This window comes from Humulus lupulus, chromosome 3, assembly GCF_963169125.1.
Source record: "Humulus lupulus chromosome 3, drHumLupu1.1, whole genome shotgun sequence".
In the NCBI taxonomy this organism is placed as follows: Eukaryota; Viridiplantae; Streptophyta; class Magnoliopsida; order Rosales; family Cannabaceae; genus Humulus; species Humulus lupulus.
Genome location: NC_084795.1, coordinates 26,734,072 through 26,749,703, shown reverse-complemented (window position 1 = coordinate 26,749,703; position 15,632 = coordinate 26,734,072). Strand labels below are relative to the sequence as shown.

At 35.7% G+C, this 15,632-nt stretch overlaps 2 protein-coding genes across 2 annotated transcripts; both read left to right on the top strand.

The window, feature by feature from the left end:
* The first annotated feature begins 2,095 nt into the window (after nt 1-2,095).
* LOC133822384 (alpha-ketoglutarate-dependent dioxygenase alkB) lies at nt 2,096-4,687 on the top strand. The gene is made up of 7 exons (XM_062254694.1): nt 2,096-2,295; nt 2,373-2,524; nt 2,608-2,951; nt 3,165-3,303; nt 3,615-3,681; nt 3,792-3,913; nt 4,431-4,687. Exons 1-7 carry the CDS (start codon nt 2,192-2,194, stop codon nt 4,565-4,567), a joined length of 1,065 nt encoding a protein of 354 aa, XP_062110678.1. The 5' UTR covers nt 2,096-2,191; the 3' UTR covers nt 4,568-4,687.
* A 1,309-nt stretch (nt 4,688-5,996) lies between these two features.
* Nucleotides 5,997-6,630, top strand: LOC133822383 (uncharacterized). The gene has a single exon (XM_062254693.1). It carries the CDS (start codon nt 6,125-6,127, stop codon nt 6,419-6,421), a length of 297 nt encoding a protein of 98 aa, XP_062110677.1. The 5' UTR covers nt 5,997-6,124; the 3' UTR covers nt 6,422-6,630.
* Nucleotides 6,631-15,632: the final 9,002 nt, after the last annotated feature.

Below are 15,632 nucleotides of genomic sequence, written 5' to 3'. Positions count from 1 at the left end.
TAACACCTAAAATTCCTTTGACTGAAAACCATAAGAAAAACAGGGTAAAGCTTAAGTTCATGGATGAAATCTTACCTCAAGTTGGATTTGAGTCCTCCTCTTCAATGGATGAACTAAGTTTCTAAGCTCCCACCTTTGATCTCCTAGCTTGTTTCTTCAAGTTGGCTTCAAAAATTCCAAAGAAAGAAAGATGAGAAATGGTGTACGGGTGAGGGAGACAGATGAGGATGATGATGCTCTGTTTTTTACAATTCCATAGCCTTCTAGTGGCTTATATCAATCCTAGGGTGAAAAGACTAAAATACCCCTAGGTCAAATAAAGGTTTCTAAAGACTCCCAAGGGTAAAATCATCATTTCCCGCATATCTTGTTAATTATAATTAACACCTTCCAATTCCCATTATTCTCAATATTCTCAAATATCAATAATTCATATCCTGTTACCCTTTAATTCCCGGCAACGTTCTAATCACCAAATTACCCCGAGACTCACCCCGAGCCCCGAAACTAACCCCGTTATGACTAGACCGATAACTTGCATTCCATGATCGTCGTCATGCCGAATGGCTCGAACCAATCCACATATAATGTGGTATTATTTATAATTCACCCACATGCATGAAATTACACAATCACGCCCTTAACGAGCCAAATTACCAAAATACCTCTATAATTAAATGTGGACTCATATGCATGCATTTATCATCATATAATAATATAATTCACATAACACATGCATATAATCATTTAATAACATGATAAATCAATTATGGCCCTCCCGGCCTCCTAATCAAGGTCATAAACCTTATTGGGAAATTTGGGGCATTACATTAGGCTTCTTACCTCAAGGTTGAATTCAGGCCACACTTGCTCTTCAATTTCCCAGCTCAATTTCCTCTAGAACTTCCTTCAGCCTTCAAGCTTCCAAAGAGAGAGAAACACCTAGTGATAGGGAGAGGGTCAGTTTATGCCAAGCTTCTCAGTGTTTCTTATGTTTATCTTGCTTATCCTAAGTCACTTACCTCCAAGGCTCGGGGTACCAAAAACGTCCCCGATGACAAAATGGTAAATTCCCCCGATATTCTCTAATGATATATAATGCTTTATGTTAATTTTTAATTGATAAAAATATTTTTTAATTATATTTTATTTTAAAATCAATTTATATATTTTTTTATTTAAATGTATTTTTTATTATATAATTAATTCATTAATTAAAAGACTCAGGGGTATTTTAGTCATATTATAAAATATTTTGACCAAAATTCTGTCAAGTGTATTAATTTGTTCCGTTTTGTAAAACGTAGGATTCGAATTATCATTTAACAAAACACAGTGTCCAATCGGTAACTTTTGCAAAATATGAGGTCCAAAATAGTATTTATCCTTAATTAATTTAATTAATAAATTATCTTTATCAAATATTTACCTTAGATAGTGCCTATATAAAAGATTTGATAGGTGAGTGTTGTGGTAATGTTTTTTTGATGTTTTTCTATATGTATTTAAAAAAAGTCATGTTGCCAAACAAACCTTTTTATATTAAAAATCATAGAGTAATAATATGTAAACAAACATTTTATTATAAAAACATTAGACATAATTATGTGGCAATTTTTTTTTAACTTTGTAGGACCAATCTTAAATCAATGAGAGATGGTTGGAAATTTTTTTATTTAGGTGTGTATAATGTTTTGGTATAAAATGTGTGTGCACATATTATTACTCAAAACGATATTCGATGACGTGGTGTACTAATTTGTCCTATACTAATGCGTATTGTTAAGAGATACTAATGGTGTCCAACACCACCTCACATTGCATATTATATATATATTTGAAAAAAAGATATTACATATTATTACTGTGACAATTTAATATATTATAATTTAAATTAAAATAGTGTTTGGCCTATAACATTGTTCTATACTAATCTTGCGACAAAATGCTAATTGACCATTGACATGTGGCTTATGTAAGATAACTCTACATAGTATAAATGACATGTCGTTTTTACAACTAGTTATAAACTACATGTCGTTTCATTGAACGACAGCTCTAGATTTGCGAGACCCGGGCGGGGCCAAGGCGCTAAGAAACGAACCCCAAATCAAACCCAACGAATTGAAAGAAAGAAGAAAAAATTCCTCTCCAGTTTCGTCGTTCTTCCCGGCGAGAACGACAGGGCGAAATGTACGGATCTGATAAAGTTTCCGACGAGTTGGAGCTAACCGCTTTCAGAAGGGCGGAGAAGAAGTACAAGCTCTACTACGATTCAACTCTCAAAAACAAAAAGTAAGCATTACCCTTTACTTTAATTACTTCATATTCGATTATTCTTCTCTCCAATTCCATAATGATTTGTCTTTCAGGAAAAAAGTACCCAGAGGGGTGGATTTATCTGAGGTCCTTGATTTCAAATCCATTCTGCAATCTTTCAATTCGAACTGTCAGATTCCTGCCGGAATTGTCACTCTCGAAAACCATTCCGGTCACCAAATGTTCTGCTTGGAAAATTGTCCTGGTATAAATCAAACGTTTATGACCTATGAATGTATAATTAAGAATGAATAGAAGTTAATTTATTTCATTTGTTTTTTTCTGAAGGGTTTTATTTCATTCCTGGAGCTTTGAGTGTAGAAGAACAATGCAAGTGGATTAAGGAGAGTTTGATCAGTTTTCCTCAGCCTCCAAATAGAACTAATCACAATCCCTTTTATGGGCCTATGAATGATTTATTTGTTGCAGCAAAAGAGAAGAAAGTTTTGGTTGAAGAATTGGCTTCTTCTTCTCCTCCTAGTATGGACTCTAGTTTGGATCCTAAACGATGGAAACTTGTTGAGGAACAAGAAGTTTCTTCAATAGGAAAGGGTTGCAAAACAATTTCAGCTTCTGTTCTTCTAAGGAAGCTGCGTTGGAGCACCCTAGGCCTGCAATTTGAGTGGTCAAAGGCAGGTGACACTCCTAAAAAAAAGTTCAACCTTTTACTTTACCATGTTTGTAGTTGTAAATATAGGAATGCCCATCTTGTTATGTTTGAGGAAAGCTTGATCTTTTGCTGTGTTTTATGCATCAATCGACATAAGTTTCTGTGTTTATCATTGAATCCTTAAGATTGTTTCAAGTTCTTTTTGTAATGGGCATCTTGTTGTTTCGTGTTGTAGCGAAACTATGATGTGTCTCTTCCACATAACAAAATCCCTGATGCACTTTGTGGACTGGCTAAAAGATTGGCTGCGCCTGCAATGCCGCCTGGTGAAGAATTTAAACCAGAAGCTGCAATTGTGAACTACTTTGGTTTAGGTACATTCGGTATCTTTGGATACTGTAATCTTTCTTTCTTTTTAATTGAGAACAAATTTAAAATAAAGGGAAATTTATCAAGAGAAATGACATAGGATTAGTCAAGCACGATTCATCAAACAAACCTGTGAAAAGGGTTGTAAATTACCCCTATTAACAGAAGGATTGTACCATAAGAGGACAGATTACTCAATCTTATGATTTCCTAACTTGAAGTTGTTATACTTTTGAAATCTTTTGATCTTCATGACTTGATGGTCTAGAGTTAAATGTAATCTCAAATTCACTTTGGTTTGTTGATTTTTCTTAAGGTGATACGCTTGGAGGCCACCTTGATGACATGGAAAAGGATTGGAGTAAACCTATAGTAAGCCTGAGGTATGTTTCTACGTTTGTAACTATCTGTTTTTCTGGTTCATTAATGCATATTTTTTAGTAGATAGTGCGAAAATGTCTCTCAACTGATTATATCTTTTATTATTCCTCAGTTTGGGCTGCAAAGCAATTTTCCTTTTGGGAGGAAAGTGTAAAGAGGATCCTCCTGTAGCAATGTTCCTCCGAAGTGGTGATGTTGTTCTTATGGCCGGAGAAGCAAGAGAATGTTATCATGGTAAGGGCAAATCTTCAACTTGCCATACTTTTTGGTATCCAGTCAGAAACTTGATTTTAATGTTTTCAATGAAATAGGGTGATGATGTAGGTTGAGAGAATAGTGAAACACTGCAAATAATAAAATTGTTTTCTGCGATTAAGATAGCTAATTTTTGATGATGGAAGATCCTTTATGAATAATCAACAGTATCTTTTTGAAGAAGAACAATGTTGTTTGGAAGTGCATAAAAGGTTTTACTATTGTAACAGAACATAATAAATACCTAGTAGTGTTTTACATGATGCATGATTACTTACTGAAGTCAAATGATCAGGCATGAACTTTGCTTCTACGAAGTTTGAGGTTTCTGTCCACTGTCCACATACTTAGTAATTGCTATAGTTTTTTTGGTATCCAAATATTGAGATTTTTTGCTAAGAGCCTGAAAGAAGAATGATGATTACTTTCCGTGTGCATCATTTTCTCCTCATAACTAACTCATATGATATTAAGAGTCTGGGTTCTTGTCTTGCAGGTGTGCCGCGAATCTTTACAGACGAAGAAAACGCTGAGATTTCGGCTCTTGAATTGCACTTCTCAAAGGAAGATAACTGTTTCTTAGACTATATCCAGACTTCAAGAATCAACATTAATATTAGAGAAGTATTTTAAGTTTTGTTGTTTTGTCTTATAAAAAATATAGGTCTTGATAGATCAACAGTTTTGGGAAGAAAGTTAACACTATGTACTATGAAGTCTTTAAAAAAATAATAGAATTTTTATTCTGATTTATATCTTGTATGATCTGTTTGACTTACTTTAGATGCTGTGGTTGTACAAAGTGTAGTGCAAGTAATGATATTTGCACACAAAATTTACACTAAGCATTTCACACAGTTAGGCTAAGCTTTTTTAAGCTCTTTTTTTAGCTTATAGAATTAAAAAAAGTCATTTTAAAGATGTTTGGATAAAAAAATAAAAAAATAAAAAAATTCAAAAGTATTCCTAAAAGGGATTTTGAGAGATAATTTTTTAAATTAAAATAATTTTCATAATTCCAAATTTACTCATAAAAGATATTTCTTAATTGAAATCAAAACACTTTGAAAGTAATTTTCATTAAAAAAATATCTTTATTAATAGTTATCCAAATACAAAATATAAATTACACATTTTACATAGCTGACAAAATCAAAACAAAAAGCTTAGGCAAACACTATTAATCAAGTTTTTTCAACTAGTTACATTTATTTAAGATGAGTTAGTAAATTAAAATGACTTATTTGTGTTGGAATGTATCATTAATCTTATAATATGTGTGTCGTTTGGTAGATTTCTCAAGTCCAAAACCAAAACAAATATGTTTACGTTGAAAAGTCCAAAACTGAAACGCAAAGTGGCATTAAACGAACACGGGTTTCCAATTAGTACATAAAGCTTCTACGACCATTTCCAATTGCATATAAGATGAGTCAAAACGGTGATCACTTCATTTTTGGGGGCGCATGAAATAAACATGGGTTTGAAAAAGTAAATATAGACTCCACTCCATCCATCTAAAGAATTTTTCTCAAAAATCATATAAAAAAATCTCTTTAGGGACAAAATATGAACATGTGGGTTGGACAAAAACATGTTCTGGGCTATAATTCATTGTCCCTTATTTTTTCAAATTACACCGATTTATCATTTTTCTTACTTGAAAAAAAAAGCCTAATAGGATAAGATATGAAAATGGTATGAAAATCCATATCCACTTCACTTTTGTCACTCAAAAGATATTTCAAGACAACACCACACAGTTACAAGACTCCGTACGAGTAAAATATAAAATATTATTTACATATTTATTGGGTTGATGAAGATTGAATCAGGACCGTCCAATACAAGAGGCTAAAACAAAGCTCTTCTTTTCTTTCCTACTACGACTGTCTACACTACTACATTCCAAAATCTCCGACCCTCTTAGTTAGAATACCATGCCACCAATGCACGCGTCTACGTGTACAATTCCACCACCACTTTTATTGTCTCAATCTTTTTTTTTTTAAATCTTATTTATATATTTTCGCTTCCACTCAATAAATATTAAATAAAAAATCTTTTTCTACATTTTTTTTCTGGGCTCTTCTCTCTCTATCTTTCTTCTTCGTTTATTGCTTTGAGAGTTAGCTATATCTCTCTCTCTCTCTCTCCGAAAATCTCGTCCTTCTCATCGATCGATTGATAATGGGTCCGATTGTGTTGACTCAGTTGGCTACCGGGCTTAGCGTGTTGGCCGGAGCGGCTTTGGTCAAATCGGTGATGGACCAGAACCCCATGGCCGGCGGCTCATTTCCGAGGTGTCCCAGTTGCAATGGAACCGGACGGGTTTCCTGCTTTTGCTCGAAATGGTCCGACGGCGACGTCGGTTGTCGGACCTGTTCCGGGTCGGGTCGGATGGCGTGTAGCAGCTGCGGTGGAACTGGTACGGGTCGACCCCTTCCGGCCCAAATTAGTGTTCGGCGTTCGAACAATTCTTCGTGATGGATGGGTTTGTAGATTTCTTTAGTTCGCTATATACAATCTAATCTTTTCTCTCTTTTTTTTTTTTTTTGTTTAAATTAATTCTGTAATATATAAGCTGATGATACTTTGAGAGAGGCAGAGGATGAGAGATTTGCTAGGCTGTAATGACCTCAATTGTTGAAATGGGACAATATCACATATATATATTTAGTGGTAGATATTGAAAATTTGGGTTAATTTATCAGTTTCATTGTATTGTTATTGAAGCTGGTAATTTGAAATTTCTTGATTCAAATCCAAGCATGCATTCATTTTCAGTCATGGCAATATCATAAATAGATATAATTATTGATTTGATTGATAAGCATTTTTTTTGGGTAGGATGTATTTTAGATTGATATTTCATTATTTTGTTCTAATAAATGGGTTTCAACCTCTATTTATTTCTTCACTTAGTGTGGAAGTATGATAGAGGTTACATAACATAGGCATGAAAATATGGGTTTGCACCCAAAATCACGTAAACTGATTTGATAAGAGACTGACAAGTATTAACCTCTTTTGAGATTTGGGAAAATGGTCAAACAATATAAGAGATGAGATTTTGGCCTTTCAAGGCTTATGGCTGAACAAACTTCAACTAAATTATCTCAATACATAAAGTAATTAGATACTATTATTGGTTTGGTAGCACAATTTGGTTGTGAAGTTATCAACAATTATGTTTATCAGTAGTCGCATGTTGGTAAGGTTCTCCAGATATGTATCCTTAAGTTGGTATTGATACTAGTAAATTGCTGAGATGTCCATTAAAATTGTCGTGGTACTAGTAGATTCTTTAAACCATACACAACTGAGAACTTGAGAACGCCACTGAATCTTTTTCTTTTTAAAAGAAAAAAACATTCTTTCGTTTTTAATTTATGGAAATAATGAATAAGAGGAGTACAACAGCTGAACAGAACTCATTCAAGGAAAGTCACTTGTTAAATTCTTATCTTCTATTGGCTGGCTAGAACACTTGCCATCTAATGCCATGTTGGTTAAAACTAAAAGGGTTCGTATTCCACTTGATAACAATTAAAAAAAAAATGTCCACCTTTGGTGAATCTTCCATGTTAGCCATAGAGTATTGGCACCTAATGATTCGGTCAGCTTTTTTTGTTCTTTGAAAGGATCTGTTAGGGTGACTTAGAAGCCGCCATAGACAACAGCCTCTGGGGGTTCCTTTATAGTCAAGTATTTCATAAATAACTATTTTAATGTAATTGTTCCATTCCACGTTTCTTTTTCATTAAATAATACACATTAGAGTCAACACAGCCATGACTTATTAGCCTGGACCAAACCCCCAAACGAGAAAGAAAAATTAATTTAATTGGATAAAAAGGTGCAAGTTGGATTCATTTTTGTTGGTTTTTTCGCTTGGATTTCATTGCTTTGCTTTTGAAACCCAATAGAACAAAAAATAAATTAATAGATAAACCAACGAGAAAAAGACATAATAGTCGCAATTAGTTGAGTAAGATTCATAGGTGTGTTGAACGTTCCTATTGATGTATGAGACGTTGCCACCATTTTTAGTTCGTTTATTTGCAAGAAAAAGAGTACGTAACTGATACTTGCAAGCAATATTTTGCTGCTCACTTGTCTTGTTACGGAAATTATACATTGACCAAGAACTTATTAACAATTTATCAAAATTATTTTTATCATTAAAATCTATCATTTTGCTAACTACCTTAGTATTATAAGAAAAAAGTTTACAAATAAGTTAAACTTTAGAGATATATGCCAAAAAATCCTTAAAAATTCATAAAATTATCAATCATAAAAAATAAAAACAATATTGACAAATATGCATAAAACTAAAAAGTGAGAATTGAGACAAGAAAAAAAAGTGAAGTTCTTTCAATTTGTGGTTGTTATATGCTAAAACATATAAACCATAAAATATTAAAGGTTCAAGATTACAACAAGTGTAAAATATCAGTATGTTATTTTATTTTAATAATATAATGTTGATTAAATAAATGTGACAAATAAATTAAAGGTGTGACAAATCTATTTGTCAAATCTTGTAACATATAGTTGGGTGTACAAAATATGGTTACAATTTTGTAACTCCCAAAAAATCACCACATTTAAGTGTGCAAATTGGAGTTACACACTTTGAATTTGATTTTCATAAAGCTATAACATTTTATAGCTGTTAAGGTGTGATTTTAACTACCATAAAGAGTGTGGAAGTTACAAAATCATTTGGAATTGATTTGGATGGTTTTTTTTGGCAATTTTGGGTGCCAAAAAGAGTGAGCAAAACAGAGGGACATGCATTGTGTCGCCCATTGTGAGGTGATGCATCGCATGTCCTAGTATGTGAAATTACACACCAGGCGATACATGCATTGCCTGGTATGTAAACAGCTCAAATTTTGAATTGTTTGAAACCTTTCCAAACGGTTCAAACAACTCATATAACTCTCAAATCTTCCATTTAACACCATGAACATCCAATTGATGCTCTGTAACAACCAAAGAGTTGGTGGAGTTTGAAAATCAAAAGGTGATCCAAAAACTCTATAAATAAGAGTCTTGTGTTCACTTGCAAGTCACACCATTTGTATCCACTAGAGCACTTGGCTATAAACTAATCAAATGCTTGATAATTCCATAGAGTTATTTCCAAATTTGTGAGAGTTCCCTCAGTGCTTAGAGAATAGGGAGAAATAAGCTTTTAGACAAATGTCTTGAACCTTGTTCAAGTTGGTGATTCACAGTACTGTACACTTAAGGTTGTGTGAGTGTTAAAGTTTCTATTTATGCTTTGTTCTTCCATTTCTTTTGTTCTTGTTTCTTTCTTCTAGTTTACTTATTTATTTGTATTGTTTATGCTTTGAGTTGTATTTTCTATATATATCTATCATCTTCTATTTATATTTACTTGTAATATTTATGCTTTGAGTTGTATCCTTCTTCTCCTACATCATCATTTTTCTATTTATTTGTATCTTTTGCAATTGAGTTGTAACACTTATTTTATCTATCATTTTTTTCTATTGCATTTTATTGTCTAGAGTTGTATTAGGTCTCCATTATTTCTATTGGAACATATTATTTCTCTAACATTCAAAACTTATTCATTTGTTTGTTTCAATGGAACGAGAGACCATGAAGATCATGAACCAATACCTAGTGAGGTTGGATAGGTTTGATGGATCCAATTTCACTAGGTGGCAAGACAAGGTGAGATTCCTCTTGACCAGCCTCAAGATTGCCTACTTCCTTGAGTCCACCTTAAAACGTCTCCTGGAGCCAACTGACAAGGACACACCCGAGGTGAAGAAGGCTAGAAGCAAGAGGAAGGAGGACAATCTCTTATGTAGGGGTCATATCCTCAATGCCCTATCTTATAGGCTCTATGATCTCTATACCGAAACCAAATCGATAAAGGAGATATGAAATGCTCTTGAGGCTACGTTCAAGGCAGAAGAGGAAGGTACCAAAAAGTTTTTGATTTCTCAATACTTTGATTTCAAATTTTTTGGTGAAAAGCCAATTCTTCCTCAAATTCATGAGCTTCAAATTATTGTTAACAAATTTATAGTGCTAAAGATTGAGCTTCCCGATGCCTTTCAAGTTGGTGCAATGGTGGAAAAATTACCACCAATTAGGAGGAGCAATAGGAAAAGAATCCTTCATAAAAATAAGGATTATTCTTTGGAGGAAATCCAAAAGCATATTCGAATCGAGGGGGAATCAATATGTAGAGACAAACTTGTGGAGGGGTCGAATGGATAGACTTCCAAAGCAAATGTGGTGTCACAACCAAAACATCCCAAAAAGAAAGGGAAAGGAAAAAAGGGTGTGGAGAATCCTTTGGGTCCAAAAACCAACCCAAACAAGTTTAAGGGCGAGAAAGGTCTTTGCTTTGTGTGTGAGAAAAATTGTCACTATGCTAGAGAGTGTAGGAATAAAAAAGACCAACGAGGACCTAAGGTAAATGCAACCGAATAGGAAAATAGTGTTGCTACCCTTAATGAGGTGAATGCGGTCCAAGGTAAAGTGAATGGATAGTGGTATGACACACGTGCCACCGTCCATGTCACTTATAACAAATCATTGTTCAGACCTTTGAAGAGTCAAAGGACAACCATGAGATACAAATGGTCAATGAGGGCAAATCCAAGGTACTTGGCAAATGTACTATTGAAGTCTTCTTCACATCCGGAAAGAAAGTCACATTAGTGAATATGTTTTATGTTCCCGAAATGAGTAGAAACTTGGTGAGTGGAGATTTGCTAGGAAAACCCAGCATTAAAGTCGTTTTTTAGTCCAGTAAACTTATACTTTACCAAATCAAATGTATTTTGGGGGAATGGGTGCTCTTGTGAGGGTATGGTCAAGTTGTGCACCAATGATGTAACTTTCAATCTTATCAATAAAGATGTTAATTCTGCTTATATTGTTGAGTATGATTCTTTATTTTTATGACATCTTAGACTATCACATATAGGTTTCTCAACTATGAAAAAGTAGTTAAATGTGGTATGATTGCATGCAATATTAAAGACTATGGAAAATGTGAAACATGTGTTAAAGCTAAAATGATAAATAAATCATTTCTTAGTGTAGAAAGATCATCTAATTTATTTGATTTAATCCATAGTTTTCTTTGTGAATCAAATGGCGTTTTAACTAGAGGTGGTAAATGTATTTTCTTACTTTTATTGATGATTTTAGTAGATATACCTATGCGTTTCTTTTAAAGCATAAATAGTAGACTTTTGATGCTTTTAAAGTTTATAAATTGAAAATCAACTTAATAAAAATATTAAGGTGCTAAGAAGTGATAGAGGATGTGAGTACTTCTCTATTGAGTTTAATGCATTTTGTGAAGAAAATTACATAATTCATGAGTTCACCACACCATATATACCACAACATAATGATGTTGCTGAAAGGAAAATAGAACTTATCTAGAGATGATAAAATCTATGTTGGTATTTTCTAAGTTGAATTTTAACTTATAGGGTGAAGCGTTGTTAACTACTTATCACATTCTTAATCGAATACCAATGAAGAAAAATGAGATATCTCCATATGAGTTATGAAAAGGAAGAAAACCCAACATGGGGTACTTCAAAATGTGGTGGTGTCTTGCATTTTACAAAGAAAAACGAATTTAATATTACAAAGTTAGGTTCAAGAGCCATAAATTGTGTTTTTGTAGGTTATGTCAACAATAGTAAAGCTTATAGGCTATTAGATCTAGAGTCTAATGTTGTAATATAATTTAGAGAAGTTGAATTTTTTGAGAATATGTTGTGTGACAATTCTCAATCTTCTACATCTCTAAAGGATAATTTATTATATGAGAAAAATTCCCAAGCATCTACATCCAAGAATGATTCTTAAGAGGAGAACACTCAAAGGATTGTAGAGCAACCCATTGAACTTAGAAGAAGTCAAAAGGTTAGAAAAGAGAAAAATCTAGGATTGGATGAGATAGATTCTCAACGAATTTATTTCTACATGGTAGAAGGAAATAAATAAGTCATTAGGAAAATTCCAATTGTACTTCTTGTTGAGGATGATCCTAAGAATTATATCGAAGTCATATAATCAAGAGATAGTGCATTTTGGAAAGAAGCCATCAATGATGAGATGGATGCTATTCTTTCCAGCAACACTTGACAATTGGTATACCTCCCACCGGGGTCTAAGCCAATTAGGTGTAAGTGGGTATTTAGGAGGAAATACCACACCGATGACGATATCCAAACTTTTAAAGCCAAATTAATAGCTAAAAGGTTTAGGCAAAATGAGGGTATTGATTATTTTGATACCTATGTGCCTGATGCAAGAAAAAATTCAATAAGGATTTTGTTCACTTTGGCTTCTATACACAACTTTTATGTTCATCAAATGGATATTAAAACGACATTTCTTAATGGTGACCTCAATGAGGAGGTCTACATGGAACAACCTGAAGGATTTGTCCAACCAAATAATGAACATAAAGTGTGTAGACTTGTAAAATCCTTATATGGATTGAAACAAGCTCCAAAGCAATGGCATGAGAAATTCAATCTAGCCATTCTATCTAATGGATTTATACATAACAATGGAGACAAGTGATTCTAGTGAAAAACTTGTAAGGAATATGTGATCGTTGCTTTTCTATATGTGGAGGACAAGCTAATCTTAAGTGATAGCATGAAAGAGATAGAAGAAATGAAGAAGTTTCTATCATCAACCTTCAAGATGAAAGATCTTTGAGAAATTTATACCACACTAGGTGTTATCCCCAAAATTTGAAAACGATGACATGGCAATAAAAGTGACAAGTGGCAATAAATGGCTGGGTCAAAGGTTTGAGATTAATCTTGTGATATTACTGACATGAAGATTATTTATCTGGTTTGGAAGTGATTTGACCGACCGGGTAGAATTTCCGTCCGACCGGTAAAGATTTTTTACTGACCAGTAAAATGTCTGGCCGACCAGTCAGTCGTTTTGGCCGACCAGTCTCACTTCAAGGAGTGAAGTTGGCTGACCAGACAGATCATCATTATGCAGCGAAATTCCAGTAACGACTTCAGCTAGACTTAGTCGTACCCACAGCGGGAATCTCTCAGATTATCCCAAAGAAATCGCATATTGTTGTATTATAAATTTTATTATTAATTAAATATTGGTGAGAGCAACTGAAATATCCCGATTATGAGGGATTTCGATTTGTACGATCCTGAGCCTATAAATAAAGAGCTCATGGCATCATTGAAGGGATTCAGATTCAGATTTTTTTGAGAGAGCATTTGTATTCTGAGAGAAATCTTGTATTTTCTTGCATTTAAGGTTCATCTGATTTTGAGTGTAGATTTATATATCACAATTCTAAGTGGATTAGGCTATTACCAATATACTGGGGTTGAACCACTATAAAATTGTCAGTGTCGTATTTTCTCTTGAAGGTTTATTGTAGTTTTGATGTCTACTCATCGTTGGCCAAAATCATGGTCAACATTTTGGTGCTTTTATTGAGAGCCTGAAGAGAAGAAACACACTATTATCGTATTATTATGGTGCCCAAGAATACCAATGCGGCCTCCAAGAAGCCAGGCACATCTAAAGAGCCTGCTAGATCAGAAAGTCCTGGCCCTCAAGACCATGAGACTAAACCCAGGGTCTTCCTCGAAGAAATGACTCCAGAGGTTGAACAACTCCAGGAAGCCATGGGGGCTTTCCTAGAGGAGATGGCGCAATTCAACGCCCGACAGGAGTCATTTGCTGAAGAGATGGCCAAACAGAAAGCTCTGTTTGAACAGCAAAGACGGGAGATGGATGCCAGGAGCGAGGAGATCAGGCGACGACAGGAGGAGGCCGATAGGCGACACTGCGAGGCTGCACTTGCTCTGGAGGCAGCTACGCATTTGACCCAGGCCAATGCCCAAACTGCAGCACGAGGAGTAGCTACCCAGGGAGCAAGGAATACAGATGCTAGTTGAAAAACTACTGATAGAGCCAATTCTCGGGGACTAGACAGAAGCAGGAGTAACCTTCCTAGTCGGGAAGATGATGGGGTCCGATCTGGCACTGCCTCGACTCAAAGGGGGAACTCTAGAACCCCCTATAGGAGCCACCGATCAGAAACTTCTAGATCAGGGAGTCACCGATCGGGCAGTAAAAAGACTCCACCTAGGCAGGATCAGACCAAGATTCCTTGAGGTAAAGGAACCTCATAATTCAAAGACGGACATGGTCATGATGAGGTTGATAGTCATCACACCGACCGATCGAAGGAAAAAGATGGCAACGACCAACAAGGAGGAAAGGACTACCCGACACAAACAGGAAGTCCACCACTGCATCCCGGCTAGCAGCGCAGTGGGAGAGAGCATGTCCCGCACGATAAGCCTTCTGAAAAAACTCAGAGCACAGTGTTTGATCGGTTGGGAAGATGCACTTCGCAGAAGGATTTAAGAGATGTCATCACTGACAAGAGGAGAACCGTCCCGGTCGAAGGGCGAGATCTGACTCGACCTACCAGTCAAGTAGAAATACTTGATGACAGTGCGCCAGATAGGAACGCCCGACCAGGTGGTCAAGACCTTGAGCCCCCAATGGTCGCCCCAGGCATCCAGGCCCAGCTTGATGCGCTAACGGTCGCAGTTCAAGGTTTGTCGAAACGAACTTATACAATCGATCCGGTAGACCATAGGAGTGGCATCCCGTTTTGTGCCCGCATCAGAGCAGCCCAGCCGCCAGCAAAGTATAAAGCACCGGTACTGCCAGTATATACAGAAAAGGCAGACCCCATAAGGCATGTTGGGAAGTTTGAAGACCAAATGGAGCTGCTCAGGATGAGTGATGACTATCACTGTAGAGTTTTCCCCACTACGTTGTCCGATACTGCCCAAGAGTGGTATTGGAAATTCAAGCCAAACTCCATTATCTCTTGGGAGAGTTTCAGGAAAGAATTTTGTAGATAGTTCAGTGTTGCTCGGACTCCTCCAGTTTATGCCAATCACTTGGCAAATATCAAACAAGGGAAGGATGAATCTCTCAAGAATTACATATAGAGGTTCATGAGAGAAGCCAACCGAGCAACTGCTGTTGGAGATGAGGGGAAGATGGTTGCCATATCTTCTGGTATAATTTATCGGAGTCCTTTGTGGGACATTATACATCGCAATCCAATTTCAACACTCCAATAATTTCTTGACCGAGCAGACAAATATATGAAATTGGATGACACGATTGAGAAAGGAGAAAATGGCCTAACAATCCGGGTGGATCAATTGATCCTCCTAAGAATGGTGGGAATGGAAAAAATGGTGGAAAGAAACATGGAAATAACGGGTCTGACCGCCATGAGGAAAAGAAGGCTAAGTCGGGACCAAACGACAAGCCAACTAAGTATGAACCTCGGTTCACCAATTACCCCACTCTTTCGGCCAGCCGAGCAGAAATATATCTTGCGAGTCATCAAGAGGTTCCCTACCGGAAACCCCCACCCATCAGGAAGGAGATGAGTAAGAGAGACATGAATAAGTTCAGTCGTTTCCATGGAGATTATGGTCACGACACAAATGAATGCAATCATCTCAAAGACGAGATAGAGTTTCTCCTTCGGTCGGGAAAGTTAAAAAAGTATCGAGCAGAAAAGACCCACAGAGAAGGAAGTAACAACAATCCTAGGTTTAAGCATCAGCGGTCTCTACCC

Bases quoted from the DNA above. Each gene is read 5' to 3' on its own strand.
- LOC133822384 (XM_062254694.1), top strand. From the start codon at position 2,192: ATGTACGGATCTGATAAAGTTTCCGACGAGTTGGAGCTAACCGCTTTC. The intron at 3,304-3,614 runs GTACATTCGGTA...ATTTTTCTTAAG, and splicing joins TGTGAACTACTTTGGTTTAG to GTGATACGCTTGGAGGCCAC. The intron at 3,914-4,430 runs GTAAGGGCAAAT...CTTGTCTTGCAG, and splicing joins AGCAAGAGAATGTTATCATG to GTGTGCCGCGAATCTTTACA.
- LOC133822383 (XM_062254693.1), top strand. From the start codon at position 6,125: ATGGGTCCGATTGTGTTGACTCAGTTGGCTACCGGGCTTAGCGTGTTG.